The following is a 19,204-nucleotide window of genomic DNA, read 5'->3' on the forward strand; positions in this document are numbered from 1 at the left end:
TCATACTAAACATATATGAACATCTTGATCAGCCACCATGGTAGCTTGCAGCTCCATCTGTATGATCAGATAAACATTTTTTTTTGGGATCAATTTTAAGATGCTGTACTGTTTCAGTTAATAGATCAAAAAAGTCCCTGTACTGTACCATCATTGCTTGCCACAACTGAAAGTAGTTGCTCACAGATAACACCTTTAAGCACATACCAAAAACTAATGCTAAACTGATTGATGGATGAATTATCTTGTGTTGAATCAACTTGAATAGAATAATATTTTGCTTGAGAAGCTTCATGACTAATTCTTTCTTTTATCGTATTCTTTATAATTTGGATTAATGTGTTAATAGTTCAAAAGATATATTTCGGTGATTACACCACATTTTTTTATTATTCAGTTATACAAAATACTGAAATAATAGTTCCCGACAAGTTTTGTAAATCATAGGATTTACATCTTCAGGGGTAAATAGTATAACTTAAAGTTTAAACAAGAGAATTAATAAATACAAATCATAACCATCTGTATATTCATAAACTCAAATAACAGAATGCAAATATAAAACGTTATTGACGTTGAACAATACTGGACGATGTCACGTGTTCTTGTTCTCGTTCATACAGTCCGAGCTCAGATTGAGGTAGATTTTTTTATTAGAGCTGACCACACTTGATGGAGAATTAAACCTTGATTTTTATTGCATTGGGTTGGGTTTTTCAGCATATTAACAACTTCTTTAAATTTTCTTATATAACTCATTTTCTATGTATGACATCATCGTTTTTTGCCAGAGTACATCTTGTCCGGTAGAAGTGGTATGGAAAGCAAGACCTGTTTTTTATTCTCTTTCGTATTGTATGTCTTTTTGGTGTTCAGCCATGCGTATTTCTCCAGATCTTCCTGTCTGTCCTACGTAGCAAATCCTGCAAGAGCAATGGATTTTGTAGACTCCTGGTTTTTTAAGAGGATGATGAGGTGGTTTTGGTGGATGTAGGAATCTTGAGATTTTTTCCATAGGAAGGAAGGCTACTTTTATGTTGTGTTTATTCATTAATTTTTCCACCAGACATCTTAGCAAGTCTAGACATTATCAGCTTGTTTACAAACGTCCCGAGACTAGAAATTTTGAATCTCCTAGAAGACCTCTTCCCTCTGGACATATTTTTAAACATTGTATAAACAATACTTTTTTTCACCTATTAAGACAGAATCTGGGAACAAAAAGAAAGATTGGCTATGGGTTCATCATTATCACCGGTATTAGCAAACCCATTTATGGAAAAAGTTGAAAACAGTGCTCTTAAGAATTATCATAAAAAACCAAAAATATGGCTACGCTATGTGGACGATATTTTCATCATATTCAATGGAACAAGAGATGAACTTATCAATTTCAAAGATTATCCCAACAATTTGCACAACATAAAATTCACTTTAGAACAAGAAGAAAATAGAAAACTTCCTTTTCTGGATATTCTATTAGAAGTTAATGAAGAAAGTAAACTCTTCTTCTCAGTATATAGGAAGTCGACAAACACTGGAAGATTTCTAAATGCAACCTCACACCACCATTCTTCACAAAAATTAAGCTTAATTAAAACTCTTTGACAGAGCATACAATATCTCCAGCACACAAGAAAGATGTAATGAAGAACTAACATACTTAACATAAATCCTCCAACAGAATGGGTATGAAACAAAAACCATCAAGAGAATCCTTAAAACGCCTTCAACTAACAACAATAAAACAGGATTACAAAAATGCAATCTCGCTTCCTTATATCAACAATGTTACAGATAAGCTAGCCAAATTAATGAACAAACACAATATAAAAGTAGTCTTCCTTCCTATGGAAAAAAATCTCAAGATTCCTACATCCACCAAAACCACCTCATCATCCTCTTAAAAAACCAGGAGTCCACAAAATCCATTGCTCTTGCAGGATTTGCTACGTAGGACAGACAGGAAGATCTGGAGAAATACGCATGGCTGAACACCAAAAAGACATACAATACGAAAGAGAATAAAAAACAGGTCTTGCTTTCCATACCACTTCTACTGGACATGATGTACTCTGGCAAAAAACGATGATGTCATACATAGAAAACGAGTTATATAAGAAAATTTAAAGAAGTTGTTAATATGCTGAAAAACCCAACCCAATGCAATAAAAATCAAGGTTTAATTCTCCATCAAGTGTGGTCAGCTCTAATAAAAAAATCTACCTCAATCTGAGCTCGGACTGTATGAACGAGAACACGAACACGTGACATCGTCCAGTATTGTTCAACGTCAATAACGTTTTATATTTGCATTCTGTTATTTGAGTTTATGAATATACAGATGGTTATGATTTGTATTTATTAATTCTCTTGTTTAAACTTTAAGTTATACTATTTACCCCTGAAGATGTAAATCCTACGATTTACAAAACTTGTTGGGAACTATTATTTCAGTATTTTGTATACCTGAATAATAACAAAAGATATATTTCGGTGTAATCACTGAAATATATCTTTTGAACCAATTAGCCACAGAAGTCTACGCCTGCAAGTGTTAAGAGTTGTTTTACTCAGGTATGTAACAAGTCAACCATGGCCTTTATTTTGAATCTTTCCTTGTTGTTCTAATAGTTTGATTCTTTGTGTAGACTTGTTTTCTACTGCAGAAATGTGAGCTGCCATCAATTGCACTGTAACTAAAAATTTGCCATGATTCAGAACCTCATTATCCAGAGTGTAGGTCGATTCATTTCTGTGACCTCAAAAAGGAATTGCTTGTTTGCTTGCTTAGCATCTTTATGATGCCTATAATCCTCATGACAATACTCCTCTGCTTCTACACTTCTTCTTTCTTTTTAATTAGTGAAGATTAAAAAAAAAATTATCTAAGGTGCCATCATTAACCACACTGATAAATTGCTGAACATTTCTGACATGGTTGTCAGTTTGTGTAAAGCCAAACTCTGGCTAATACACTTGTAATCCATCACCTACAAAGTGTGATGGATTACAAGTGTTGGGAAACTAAAAGGCCAAGCAGCATGAACAATATAAGCGCCTATTTTCTTTGTTATATGGTAGCCATTTTCTTTGGACCGAATCATTCATATTTTCCTCTCATACAAACGAGTATCAAATGGCAGATCATCAAGCGACTGAAATGGATGTTCATCAAAAAACTGTTTCAGATTTGCTCGTGATGGATATTGGAAGATTCCATCAGTTGATCTTTCATTTCTTGTGTAGGTTCATTTATAGGATGTGCTTCAGAAACCAAGTCATTTATGCCCGAAGGTATATCTGATTCCCTCTAACTAGTTGAAGCTATGTGTTTAGATGTTGCAACTACAATAAATTTAGTTTAATCCTTTATCCAAATCCTTTATACTTTCAGGCATAAAGTTTGCGCCTGAAAGTATCTTCAGGACTGGAATAAAGTGGTACAACACCGGGCGATTCCTTGTAAAGGTGGAGCAAGCTACCAACACTCCTATCTCAGTATCTCCCATAATGCAAAACACATCTCCTTGTGGATATGTACAGGGTGTTCGGGATAAATTTGACCATTTCGTAAGGAAAAAGAAAATCTTCTTTGTATCTATTAAATTTAATGAATTGACAAAAAAACATTACAGGCAGAGTTAATTACAATACTATCAACAAGATTTACTCAAAATAACCACCATTAGCATCGATCACAGCTTCAATTCTGCTTCGGAACCTCGAACAAGCTGATGCTACAGTCTCCCTGGGAAGGGCCGCAAAAACTGTTTTAATTTTATCCATTAACTGGGCTTTTGTATTACTGGAAGTGCGATTGGTGTCTTTTTCAACTGTGCCCCATACAAAATAATCCATGGGGTTAAGGTCTGGGGAGTTTGGAGGCCAAACATTTGGACTGGTGAAGTCGTAGAAATTTTCAGACAACCATTTTTGACTTTTCCCAGAGGTGTGGCAAGGGGCCGAATCCTGCTGCCATACATACGGCCTACCATTGCCTACCCTTGTTATCCAGGGCTTGACTACAGTTAGCAACTCCACGAACAAAGCCCGAATTCCAATGCCAGGGTTCTTCAACACCTGTTCCTGCAGATTTGCGAGGAATTCTGCTGTACGAACGCAATCAGATCGTCTGCTAGGGATCTTTCTTCTTGCTACATCCTCGTAGTCACCATTGCAAGTCTCTAGTTCATGCCTGATTGTTTTTATTGTATTCAGGGAGCATTGGGCAGCAGTCGTAATATCCTTATTTTGATGGCGGGCACGAATCATCATGATACAAGTTATTCTCTTCCATGATTCAGGTGGGTTCCAGCTATCCATCCTTTCTGACATCTTGTATGTGAATGAAGAAGGGTCCAAACTTTTAAATGAAGAGAAGTGTGTGTTAATACATGTAACTTACGGAAAAATATAATTAATTATAAATATGTCAAATTTATCCCGAACACCCTGTATAATGTTATGCATTAAGGGAAGGGCCACTACCCAGACTAGTTTCGACCTTTATTGAAGTCTTTTCAGTGGGAGCCAGGCCCAAGTGGAGATACTAAGGCAGAAGCATTAGCAAGGTCATCTCCTCCTATAGGAGCTGTCAAACGGTGTGCCACCTTTTTATTAAATTACTCTGGATTTAGAGAAAGATGTTGAAAGTTTATTTTTTCACTTGGTCAGACTATAATAAATTTAGTTTAATCCTTTATCCAAGTGTGTGCAAACAAAGTTTGCACCTGAAAGTATCTTCAGGACTGGGGTAAAGTGGTACAACACCGGGCGACTCCATGCAAAGGTGGAGCAAAGTTTTGCATTATGGGAGATACTGAGATAGGAGTGTTGGTAGCTTGCTCCACCTTTGCAAGGAGTACGCCCGGTGTTGTACCACTTTATCCCAGTCCTGAAGATACTTTCAGGCACAAACTTTGTTTGCACACACTTGGATAAAGGATTAAACTAAATTTATTATAGTCTGACCAAGTGAAAAAATAAACTTTCAGCATCTTTCTCTAAATCCAGAGTAATTTAATAAAAAGGTAGCACACTGTTTGGCAGCTCCTATAGGAGGAGATGACCTTGCTAATGCATCTGCCTTAGTATCTCCACTTGGGCCTGCTCCCACTGAAGAGACCTCAATAAAGTTCGAAACTAGTCTGGGTAGTGCCCTTCCCTTAATGCATAACATTATACATATCCACAAGGAGATGTGTTTTGCATTATGGGAGATACTGAGATAGGAGTGTTGGTAGCTTGCTCCACCTTTGCAAGGAGTCGCCTGTGTTGTACCACTTTACCCCAGTCCTGAAGATACTTTCAGGTGCAAACTTTGTTTGCACACACTTGGTTGCAACTACAGGTAGTAAAGATACCAGAACAATGAAGCCAGAAGAAGTACTGGGCCTGGGTTGGTAAGTGAAGGAAGCTATTGTATTTGTCTCTACATTCCAAGTAGCTCTTTCCTATTGTAACTCACACGTCATTGCATCATCACCATGAGTGTTGTTTCTTACTTCTTGATTATTTGTTGCAGAACTATATGTTGATGTGGATGTGGTCGTGGTATTATAAAATCTGTAATATACCAGTTGCTTGGCTGATTGATGCCTTTCTGCTTCTTGTCGCTCTTTGCATTTCAGTGATCCAGATTTATGCTTTTTCTTTTCCATTCTGGTAGGGGTAATATTTCTGAAATTAAAACTTAATGAAAAATAATCCACTTTGGGAAAAATGAAATCTACAATTACAATTACGCTGCAAGGACACATCAACGAAATATACTTTATAGATGCATCTATTATTAACAACAATTTTAACAATCACAGTAATTTTAACTGTAGAGTAAATAAGAGGTATCGTTATTTATTGAACCTGCATTTTGTGTGTGTATATTATTTTTTGAGACTGCAGCTTAAATATATTTACTATCTAGCATTTTTATACTAATTTTATACAATGAAAGAAAATACATTATATTTAAATTAAAGGTCAGAGGGCCACATTATATAAAAATATTAATTAAATACATACCAATTCTATTTTTTCAGCCACCGACTTTAATTCAATAATAAAATTAGACTGGGATATATTGGTTGAAGATTTTAATAACAAATTAAGCAGACTAGTTTCACTAACTTGACTGTTGGCTTTGTCTGGGCATACATAAGGTGATAAAAAACAGCTTAAAACAGGTCAAAAAAGAAACGTATACAAGTACTAAACATTATACAAATTCAAAAGACGTGTTATATGAAATGCATGGAGCCTTGAAAAGCTGAAAAACATCTCGATCTCAGAAACAGATATTCTCGCTAGCCTAGGTGTGGTGTCCTTGTTCACCAATGTCCCAGTCGATGAAGTGATCAACATTTTGGACAACCTATATCCTCAAGATATTACCTCTCTTTCAGACATTGTCTAAAATTAAATTTCTTCAAATGGAATGAAACAAGATACAAACAATTAGCCGGTCCTGCTATGGGTAGCCCTCTATCCCCCCCCCCCCCTTGTGCAGACCTGATTATGGAGTAACTAGAAAAAAGACATTCTTTCATAATTAGACCCAAAACCAGTTATTTGGCAGGGATATGCTGAAGATATTTTCATCATATGGAGAAACACAGAAGCAGCACTTTTTGATTTCTTAACTAAGATAAACTCTTTCCATTAAAAAATAAATTTCACCTTAGAAATTGAGAGAGATAGAAAATTACTTTAATTACAAAACAAGTGGATGGACATGTTAACCTAACAGTTTACTGCAGACGACTCGCACTGGCCAGTATCTGCACTTTTCTTCTTCACACTATATATATCTCAAAAGTTGAGTATCGCATATGCTCAAAAATAGAGCTACTCGCATCACAACAGAAGAGAAAACTCTCAAGGATGAATTAATTCGCATATCAGAAACCTGAAAGACAATGGCTATCCCAAAAAAATTTAATTCAAAAGATACTTTTCTCCAACCTCTCCCAACAGTAACCCAAAGAAACTCGACACAAATCTTCCATTGCCATTCCTTATGCTGGGACAGTCTCGCAGAAGATTGCAACACTTCTCAAACCATACGAAATAAGAGTATCTTTCAAACCATTTGGTGATCTTAACAAGTTTGCAACTTGTTAAGATCACCAAAGGATAACAATGCATTTTTCAAACATCCTTGCGTTTACAACACCCCTTGTTCATGTAGTTTTAAATTACGTAGGACTAACTTCCAGAAGTTTGGAAATAAAAAAAAAAAAAAGAACACATCGGAGACGTTGATAATAACAGAAAAGATAACTCCAGGTTAGCCCTTCATTTCTCAAATATCAATTACAACATTCAATGGGACAAAAGTTCATGCCATATCTAGAGGAAGACTTTCGTAACCAAAACTTCAAAGAAGCAACTGTGGTAATCCATTCAAAAGGCAGCCTCAATAGGAACCAGGGGATAATCCTTGCTGACATATGTAAGACCCTCATAAAATCACTTAGCACACCAGAATTCAATGTCGCTGCAAATTACAGAATATATTTGCATAACAATGTCTGACATCACACACGCTTCATGTGTTTGATGTAATGCATCTTTTGAATTTGTATAACTTTTAGTACTGTATGTTTCTTTCTGGACCTATTTTAAGCTGTTTTTTATCACCTTATGTATGCCCAGATGAAGCCAATACGCAAGTTGGAGAAACTATTCAGCTTAATTTGTTATTAAAATCTTTGACCAATATATCCCAGTCTAATTTTATTATTGAATTAAATAAATACCATTTATAAAACACATAAACACAGTAAGCATGAGGTGGAGAGCTGATGAAGCACACTCAAACCGAGGCCTACGCAGTGAAAAATATTACTGTCTTTGCAGTGTACGCAATAGCTCAATACAAAGTTGACTTCGATTGCACGTCACGATTCCAGGCTGGGATTCCCAGCTAAACTTCATTGTGCAGGTGCAATATTAAAGATATCTGAGCCTATGTGATGTATGTGTTAGCCTCACATAACCTGAATCAGAATTATTTTTTCAGAGTTATTTATTATATTCTTAAATATAAAGTATCCTTGAAAAATGATTTTATTAAAATATTTTTATTAAAATAGTAATACAATGTAAATTTTAGTTGCATAAAGTAATAATATTGGAAATTCTATTATATTTTCAAGCTACTAAAAGATCATTGACATTTTTAACATATTGTCTAATGTTTAAGGGGGACCCACTTGCCATCGGGCTAGCTAACACCCTGGCTAGTCCACCACTGCCTGAGACAAACGTGCGTGCATGTGTGTGGTTTTTCAAAAATTATTTCTCAATGCTGAATGCAGTTTTACAGTTTTCAAATCCAAATGGATTAGTAATGACATTTTATGCAAGGATACCTGAGGGTCTGACGAGATGGTGAAATGCATATACACAAATGCAAGAAATATCAGAAATAAATGAGAGGAGTTTTGGGCATTGATCAGCCTTGGCCAAAAGTTATTGGCATCAGTGAGACTTGGTTGACAAAAAATGATATAATTACAGGGATAGAAAATAAAGGGCATTGTTTTTTGAGGTACTATAAACAGAAATAGGAATGTAAATGAAATGTAAATTTCAACCTGTGGATTTACAGATAGCATATGAGTGTATGCCGAGCAATTATGCGGAACTTCAACTATGGGAATGTAGATTGGAAGGAAGAAAGGGGTGACATGGCAGGATGGAAATGTAATTTATACGGTTGCTAAGGGATAATTATCTGAAAAAAAGCATCTCATGGAGGTGGGGACCAGGGGGTTTGAGAGTGCTGGATCTGGTAATAGCATTGGTTGTATCCATCCCCAAGGTATACACTGCCTCCATTTGGGAAGTGTCATTCAGTCTTGTTCTGTGAGGATGCTAAACAGGTGGAATTCTTTGTCAAGAAAGTTTATTGAACTAACAGTCCATTACTATGTATGCAGTCTGACAGTGCTTTTCTCACTGTCGGACATATTTACTGTCAGGAGGATAAACCAAGTGGGAGTTAAATGGATGAGTACAAATATCAAGCAGGAGCTGCAAAAAATAAAACATTGTATGTGTGTGTGGGGGGGGGGGATATAAAGTAAAAGGCAATCAACACATTCATGAGAAATACAAAGTGCAAGCAAGGGTGCCTAGTATAATAAGATAGACCAAATCAGATTATAACAGAGAATTACCCAATAAAGAAGTAAATTGAGAAAAGTGTTTTCATTATGTAGTGAATAAGAGGAAGAATTATTATGGAAGGGGTCGACTTTGGTCAATGCTTCCAGGAAGATGATAGAAGCAGAAGAAATAGTTGAATTGCTGAAAGGTCACATCATCCAGGTGGAAATTTTGTAGGTAATCTGACATACTGATTTGACATTTGAAGTAGACACATAAGAGGTACTCATTATATTGAAAAATATCAATGTGAATATAACAGTGGGACTGGATGCTATGTCAGCTAGTATACTATGCAGATATGCAAGAGTATTAGCTGTGCCTTTGATGAAATTTAATCTAAGCAAGATTCCTAGGAAGTAGTGTCAAAAATAGTAAAATAGTTCCATTACATTAATGGCTCCAAGATGGAAGTAGTAAATTACAGATCAATTAATATTTCAGGGGTGATGATTAAAGTATTGGAAAAGTTGGTTAAAGGTAAAATCCTGCAGTGGGTGGTTAGGAATATGATCTGCTGGCATCATGGCTTTGTAAAAGGCAAGTCTTGTTTTAGTAATTTACTTACATTTTATAATAGTGACAGTAGAATTAGATAAGGGAAATGGCCGTGTCATAATATTGCTGGATTTTGCAAAAGCATTTGACAGAATACCTCATGGAAAACTATTACAAAAGTTGGAGCAAATAAGAATAAATATGAAGCTAGTAGTTGGTTGTGGGAGGACTAGGGGACATCCATGGAAACTGGGCAAAAGTGTGGTTAGTAAAGGTGTTAGAGCTGGGTTCTTTACTTTTAGAGTAGTGAATGAGTGGAATGCGCTCCCTGAGTCTGTGGTGGATGCTGTGACAGTGAATGAGTTTAAGGCGATGTATGATAGATACTGTATGAATGTCAAATAGTTGTGATGAATATGATTTGGGGCCTCCCTCGATGAGTCCAATGACTCCCTGGAGTTGCCCGTAATAATAGTAATAGTAGCATGCATGGGAAGGGGGGGGGGTTGCTTGTTCACGGACACCACAGAGTAGTATATGGTGAAGTGGAATCGAGGAGAATGAGAGTTTCTAGTGGATTATCCAGCGTTCTGTACTACAGCCACTACTCTTTGCTTTTTATATTAATGATATAGGGAATGATTTTAGTGGCGACTTTCAGTTGCCAATGATGCAAAACTGGGGAAGCCAATCATTAAAGGTGATATAAATATCCTGCAGAATGATTTAAATAAATTTGCATTGTGGACAAAGTATAATGGTTGTCAATTTAATGTAACAAAATGTAAAGTTGTGTTGAAAAGATTATATACTGTGTATAACATTGATGGTATTGGATTGCAGGAAATTGTCAAGGTCCAGTAAAGATAAGGAGGTTATTAATCCCTCTTTATAAGGCTATGATTTGGCCACATCTTGACTACTGTGCACATATTTTGTCACCTGAGTCTCTTGCAGATCAGAAACTGATGGCAAGAATTTATAGACTAGTGATCAAGCTGATGATGGGTATGTGGAATGCTCACTATGAGGATAGATTGAAGATTTGTATGGATTGCAAAGTTATTTTTATTTACACACATACACATTTGAAGTAGATTAAATGACTGGAAGCCAAGAGATAAAAATAGAAACACTATTTTTTATTTAATTAAAGCACACAGTTCGTTTTGTCTTCCTAGAAGGCTTCATCAGGTGCATTACATGAAAACAGAAATACAAAGAAACATTGCAAAAGAATAGCTATAAATTAAATTGCCAACACATTATTTACATTTGAAGGCATTCCAGATACCACTGTATTGTGCATGTACACATGGTCATCTTGTGACTGTCAAAGTTGGATAGCTGAGCAGTGACAATCAGAGAGATTACAGCTGAGATTAGTGTTAAGATGTAATGGATGATTTCCTTTGACTCCACAGTTTTTCTGAGTTCATCATAGCATCTAAAGATGTTCTTTGATTTGTTCCGGATGATTGGATGAGTGATAGCATTTTAGTTGTTAGGATCAGCAGAATTAAGGACATGATTAGACAGTGCGCTAGCTCTAGTTCTGCCATTTGTGACACCTCTCATATGCTCTTGAAGTTCAGAGATGAAATTTGATGAATTTTTCAGTCAGACCAAAATAGGACATGTTGCATTTGCACCAAAGGCGGTAAATGCCAGGATATTTTAAGCTGTTATATTTTTGTTTATGTGTACTGAGTATGGAATGGAGCTTGGGCAGAGGAGTGAAAGAAGTCCAAATTTTATTCTTGAGAACTTTAGCTAACTTAGGAGAACTGGAGCTGATATGCGGTAGATATATAGCTTTTTACATCATTCCTATCATCAATATGTTGAGGAAGTGGATTAAATACTAGTTTTCTGTCTGTTTAGAATAACCATTTTTCTGAAAGGTTGTAAAAAGAAACTAGTTCTTTGTTGATATCCTCTTCTTCACAGAGTAGGGAGCGAGCAAGCACATCTTAGCATCATCTCTACCTAGTGTAGAGATGATGCTAAGTTTTTGAGGCAGATAATGATGGGATTGTGTATGAAGATATCTATTGGTGAGAGTTTTCTATAAATTGAGATTTTTAATTTTTCAGACGCACAAGTGAGTTTGACATCCATGAACAGGAGAAAGCCATCAACTTCTAATTCCGAAGTAAATTGTATTTTTGGGTGTTGACTGTTGAAATGCTTTGGGAACTCCTTTAAGGAATCAGGTCCATAACTCCAGATTAAGAACATATCATCTATATATCTCTTCCATAACCTAGGTTTTAATGAGAATGAAGTGATAGCATTTTTTCTCAAATGCTTGTAAGTATAAACTTGCTAGTATGGGAGATAAAAAGATTGCCATGCCCAAGCCAAAGTTTTGTTTGTAAATAGTATCTTTAAAAATAAAATGACCAGATTTAATGCAATGGGTCAGGAGAGAGAACTTTTTTTGAGAACTTATCCTTTAAAAGAGTTGAAACTTCCTCTGTAGGTACATTAGTAAAGAGGGAAATGACATTGAACCTAGCTATAATTTCATTTTTTTGAATATGTAAGTCTTTGACACTCGAAACAAAATCTTCAGAATTCTTAAGGAAAGAGGAGGTCGAGCCTGAAAAACAATTTAGAGTTTTGACCAAATATTTTGAGTGTTTATATATAGGAGAATCAATGCCTTCTACATTCTAAATTCTATATTCTAAATGGACAATTAGAAAGCTACTGTTTAATCCACCTCCTTATCATATTGATGATAGGAATGATGTAAAAGGCTATATATCTCTACTGTATATCAGTTCCATTTCTCCCAAGTTAGCTAAAGTTCATTCTCCGGAAATTTAAAATCCGGACTTCTTTCACTCCTCTGCTTACGCTCCATTCCTTACTCAGTATACACCTAAACAAAAATATAATAGTTTAAAATATCCTGGCATTTACCGTTTTTTGTGCAACTGCAACGTGCCCTATTTTGGTTTGACATCACATGTCAGAACTAGAGCCAGTGCACTGTCTAATTACATCCTTAATTCTTCTGACCCTAACGATGAAAATTCTATCACTCATCTATCAGAGAACATCTTTAAATTCTATGACAAACTCGAGAGAAGAATTGTGGAATCTGAGGAAATCGTCCTCAATCCATTACATCTTAACATTAACCTCAACTGTAATCTGTGTGATTGTCACTGCTCTGCTGTCAACTTTGGCATTCACAAGATCACGACCACGTGTACATGCATACATACATACCAGAACACCTTCAAATGTCAGTAATACATTGCCGATTTAATTTATAGCTATTCTTTTGCAGTGTTTCTTTGTATTTTTGTTTTCATGTAATGTGCCTGATGAAGCCTTCTAGGAAAACGAAACTAGTTGTGTGCTTTAATTAAATAAAAAATAGTGTTTCTATTTTTACCTCTTAGCTTCCAGTCATTTAATCTTCTTCAAATATGTTCATCAGATATGTTAACGAGTAAATCCGTTATATCATAGTTATATATATATGAAGTTAGTTTAAAGGTTTGTATGGGCTACAATGTTTTTTCTATTTTTTTCCCTTATATATATATATATATATATATATATATATATACACACACACACACACACACATATATATCTCGTCTTCCTTTTACCCTCTTTTACCTTGCGGTGTTTTTTAATAAACCCTTGAGGGTTTATTAATCATCGGACCTCAAACTGTTCACAGGATAAGATGGTCAGTCCTATGCTCCGGTGTATCCTATGTCCTGTAGTGTTGAGTTCTCAAGGCCGGTTTGCCTGCTTTGCTGGATAAAAAAACCCAGAATAAACTGGAGAAAAAACCCTACTATCCATGCCCAAGACCAGCTAACTTGGCTATGGTTGGGGAAGATCCTTCAGCTCCTCGCATCACCAACTGGAATCGAATCTAGGACACTCCTTCCCCAGGCCACTAGGCTAACTGTGCAGACATATATACAGGTATCCCTCGATTAACGTGGTTAATTAATCTCTCGATGTCACGCGTATATCAATCGCATTAATCAAATCTAATAATCAATGGTAAAAAGTACAATTCGTCCCTGATCGATTACTGTACTAATAGTTCATTTTATATGGCACTCTTTTAGGAAAGATAAAAAATGAATGCAAAGTAAATGTTTAATAAATACTTGTATACCTACATTAGTTACTGCAATTTTTTTTAATCAAAAGAAGTTATAAATAGTCGTTTGAACAGTTTTAGTTTTTTTTTTATCGGCATAAATTCTAAGATAACAAGCGAAATGACTCTCCAAACCTCTGCAAACAAGCATTCTTCGATTAACATATGATCCATATCCATTACTTGCTGCTTAAGCGATTCTAAACTGTGAAATATTCCATCTAGTTCTTTGACTGTTATTTCCTTTGGAACCTCATCTTCACATTCCATTTGTTCGTTGTCTTCATATGTGCGTTGTTCAATTTCAAGAAGGTCATTGTCACTGAAATCTTTTGAATTTGAATCCAATAATTCTTTAACATCATCTGCATCAACACCATCAAAACTGAGGTCTTCACCAATTGCAACGATTTCTTTGACCACGTTGTTCACAGGATTTTGAAAACAACCTGTCATTAGCGCATTCTGGCAGAAGGTTTTCCAAATAGATTTCATGTAACTAGAAGACACTTGTTCCCACGAGTCACAAATGTTCTCAATTGCGTGTTTAATGTTAAATTTTTTCCAAAATTCGTGGAGCGTAATCACATTTTCTCCCGTTGTTAAACAACAGTTTCTACTGCCTTTTGAAAATGTCTTTTTAAGAAAATAGGCTTTGAAAGTTGTAATGACGCCCATGTCCATGGGTTGTAGCAATGATGTCATATATTGGTGGGAAAAATAAAACTTTCACATTCTCACACAGATCATTAAGAGAATTTGGATGACCACTAGGCTAGCAGCCTCATGGCGTGAGCATGATTTTGCGTAGTAAATTTAAAGGCTCGCTAATCAAAACTCTTGCCGCGTATATCAAGGGATTCTGCAATTAATTTCACCATGATAATCAAATCTGTGTTAAGCAAGGGTTATTTGTGTGTATATATATATATACACATATATATATATGTGTGTGTGTATGTATGTGTATATATATATATATATATATTTTATTTTATTTTTTTTTCTTTTAATGGAGAACACATTCATGAGAGGTTTGTCAACCTGTAGTACGCTAGTACTGTGGTGGGCAAAAAGAAAGTGGTTTATATTTGACTTGAAGAGCTGTGAATTGTACTTGGGGAAACATTTGTTTCAGCTGTGGAAAGGATGAACAAAGAGGAGGAGAAATTTGTTCTGTGGATTTGGAGTTGAACTGCAAGAATATGTTGATTTGCTGCTGCTGCACATATTTGGACAGGTTTGACAGAGAGTGGATGATTTATTGATGCCAATTCTGATGAACTGTGACTGGTCAAAAAGTATTCATAGAAGATGCAGGTAGGAGAGAATGCCTGTGCAAAAGTGAATGGAGTGTATTAGTGAGAAGGAGGGGTAATTAATCAGTCTAACTTCCCTTTTCTACATAGAATCCAATATTTTTAGGGAGCTCTTAGGGAGAGACCACCCCAGATGTGTGAGCAGTATACAATGTTTGTATAAGTAGAATGAGTGGAGAGTGCTAATATCATCATCAAATCAGTGAATAGGATTTGAGGGCAGTGAGGGCAGGTCATTTATAAGGAAGAGTGTTGGTGAAATAACAGTGTCCTAAGGAACACTTGCATTAGAATGGAAAATCTGAAGAGAGAGAGATAGAGAATACCTTCCACCATTACACATAATGAATGACATGACACTCTATCACATGCCTTGGAAATGTCAAATGCATTTCTCCAAACTTTTCCAAGGCATATGTGTCCAGAAGTGGGTGGCACGTTGTAGATCTTAATTGGCAAAATCCATATTAGTGATCATTGATTAGTTGACACTTCTCTATGTGTTGAAGAAGTTAACTTTTGATGACCTCCATTACGTTGGATAACACTGAGATGAGAGCCATAGGCTGGCAGTTGGATGGTTTATACTTATCAAACATCCAACTTATTTTTTGGAATTGTGTATGGACTTACTTCTATACTGTACAGTGGATGACACCTGAGTGTAATATAGTGTAGCAATGATAAAGAACAGGTGTTAGTTCAATAACACATTTCTTGAGAACAACTGGCATTATTCTATCAGGACTGGATGGCTTTTTTTTGGTAGCTACTGTTCAAGATTCTTCTAATGTCTTTATAGTAGAAGGTTCCAAGAGGCATGCTATGCAATGTTTTAAGTTCAAGCAGGAGTTGATTTTATCATCTGTGTAAGATTTGGATGAGAAAAAGAATGCCAGGAATGCAGTCTTATGTTTAGGGGATGTTGCAATGCTTTCATTTATCATTATTATTATTATTATTATTATTACATGACACTTCCAAGGACTCTCACAAAGACTCTACTCTGCTACATGAATCTATCTCCCCTACTACTTAATTCTCCAATTACAGCAAAATGACACTACTACCCTCAACACTGTTTGGAGATGAGAAAGAAGTGGACAGCCAGTAGCTTTTGCAAGGGACTAGAAGGCACGACCACCATTGCAACGTGGTTAATTTTTCTACATTTAGTGCTGTCAAGTTAGACTTAGCACCTTCAGTGATGGTTTTGCGAGCTTCAATATAGGCTGTGAATGAAATAAGTTAAGTAGAGGTATGATAGGTATTGTGAATAATAATAAATTGTGAATAATGAATCACAAATAATAATTGTGAATAATAATCACAGTACCTATTATACCTCTACTTAAACTTAAGTAGAGATATGATAGGTATTGTGAATAATGGTGAATATTGTGTGAATAGATACCAGTATATAATAATAATACAAATATAACATAACATAATGGAAATGCTTATATAAAATGAAAGTGCACATTTTAAGTCTAATTTTTATTTTCCAATCTAACAAATTAGCAATTCATAATTTATGAACAGTTCATTCATTTATTACAGTTTATTGTGGATATGCTTTTTACATTAAAGTAGGTTTATGTATAAAAAGGGTGGTCAATATCCCAGCTGTGTAGTTAGAAAAATGGTGGTGGTGGGGGGGATAGTGTTGTGCAGTGCAGGAGAAATAGGTATGTATTTTATTGAACTGCTTTAATAATTATAACTTTTAGTGGATCATAATCCAATTTTTATGATTAACAGTAAAACTTTCTGCTTACAGGATACAGCAGGTTCTGAAAGATTCAGAACACTAACTCCTAGCTATTATAGAGGTGCACAAGGTGCAATTTTAGGTATGTGTTTTGTAAAATAAAAGTCAGTACGAGATACTCTTTATTAAATAAATATTTATGGTGGTAGTTCTTGTTGGAGAATTAATCTGGTATAAATTGAACTTATGTCTCTCCTTTCTTTGATTTAGTCATTAAGATATTTAATTCCATTAAACATTCAGAAAAGCTGGAATAAATGCAGGATAAAATGTGATCACAGTATATATTGATAGCATATACAATGAGTTAGATTTTATCCAATCCCCATCCAAACTAGTAAAATCAGCATATTGATGTGCCTCAACTAATTACATGTAGATTTAAAACAAAAAAATGCTTTCAAAATAATGACCAACAGGTTGCAAATTTCACACCTTCTAGGTAGTGATTTAAATAAATATTTATAACCGAACTTTAGGAACTAAATGGCATGATGTTAAGTTAACATGTTTTGACTCAGCCAGGGTTGGTGGTAAAGTTGTATGAAATGATAGGAAAATATCTATCTGTATAGAGAAGCTAAAGAGGCAGTCCACAAAAAGGTGTGTGTGTCACCCATGAAAGATTGCCATGAAAGCTAAGAAATTTTTTACTCATTTTTTAAGAATTTTTTTTAAATTTATTTTTTACATAGTCTGAAACCCTGCTCTCTAGACACTAAATATGGAATTTTTTTCAAGATATTTCAAGCTATTTCAGAATTTCATCACTCAGTGAGACTGCAGTCTCACTGAGTGATGAAATTCATCTCACACCTAGGAACAATCACAAACATCTATTCCCATGGTGGGATTCAAATGTGCAGCCTCTTGGTTGGAGAGCAGATGGGTTAACCACTCAGCCAACCAGGCATGCAAACATGAAATATTCCTGGCTAATAAGTCAGCATGTACTCTTAGAGAATATGTTATTATTAATGGATGGGCATCAACGTGTAGTTTGAAGACTCATCATGGGAAGTTCACACTAACCATTATTGACACAGTACCTATTATTCTGCCCCTTAAATTCATTCACTGAAAAAAGCACTTGCATCCACTCTTCTCTGACACTCTGTTCCACTCATTCACCATTATCCAGGCAAAAAAATATCTAGTCTGTACACCATTGCTAATCACTCTTACACAATTTCCAAGGGTGTTCTTGTTTTCTTCCATCCAGTCATGTATTGAAAGAATTCTTTAGTACTACTTTATAAAATTCCTTTCTTAACTTCTATCTTTCTATCATAACTCCTCTTTAGCAGTGCTTATCATCTGAATTCATAAACCTTCACTCTGTCTTCATAGGAGCACTCCACAAATCATTCACCATTTGGTCTATCACCTCTAAGTTCTCTCCACCACTTTCACATCTCTAAGAAGCCCATATGATTAACCTGTGCACGTCCAGATGTGGCTATATTAAAACTTTATAAAGGTGGATAATAACTTCCTGCTCCCCACTTGTTATTGTGTTTCTTAACATCCATACGATCATTTGAGCTATTGTCAACTTTTGTGATATGTCCTCTGAAACTCTGTCTCTGGCTACCATTGCCCCTAAATCTCTAGCCTCATCAATTTCGTACATCTAGTTCCATCTATAATACACAGCCTGTAGTTCAATGTATCAAAATGTCATTACTTGATATTTTGATACATTGAATATTTGGCTGTTATTATCTTTTCTTCAAATTGCCAGTCTATATAGATCATCCTGCAGGATCTCTACATCATCATTATTAACTATTGTTCATTTTATCATCATCATTGGAATCTGATGATGCTAAAATGAGGTTAGCAATAGTTAATCTCTCCCTCCTCCCCACATGATTTCCAGTATCATTAATATACAAAATATTATTTTATTATTGGTAAGTGGGTATCAATATGTAGTCCATTGAGCAGCAGCAGCCTAAGTAGAGTATCCTGTGACACACTGCTGGTTACGTGCCTTCTCTTTGATTAATCTCCATTGCATACTCTCTCCATTAGCTACCCTGTCATTCATGTAACCAACTTCTTATTCATCCTCATTTGCTGCAATATACTTTTCAGTGTTTGACATGGTATCCTCTCAAATGCATTTGTGAAGTCCAGCAGTATCATGATGTATTTATGTCACTTTGTTATGGAAAGTGAGTAAATTACTAAGATGGGACTCCCCTCCACAAATCCATGCCCTCCCCCCCCCCACCCACCCAGAGCATCATCTTGTCTTGAATTCTATCCTTAACTAGCATTTCAAATACCTTA

General features: G+C 35.5%; 1 protein-coding gene across 1 annotated transcript in view; it reads left to right on the forward strand.

The window, feature by feature from the left end:
* Positions 1–19,204, forward strand: part of LOC150100365 (ras-related protein Rab-18-B-like) — a 130,849-nt gene that overhangs the window by 63,815 nt on the left and 47,830 nt on the right. The window contains exon 4 of the mRNA XM_090402412.1: positions 16,916–16,988. Coding sequence (XP_090258538.1) covers positions 16,916–16,988 — 73 coding nt within the window. The remainder of the gene's footprint in view (positions 1–16,915; positions 16,989–19,204) is intronic.

The sequence above is a fragment of the Typopeltis vanoorti genome, chromosome 13, assembly GCF_054136105.1.
Source record: "Typopeltis vanoorti isolate ZY-2024b chromosome 13, IOZ_Tvanoo_1.0, whole genome shotgun sequence".
Lineage (NCBI taxonomy): Eukaryota > Metazoa > Arthropoda > Arachnida > Uropygi > Thelyphonidae > Typopeltis > Typopeltis vanoorti.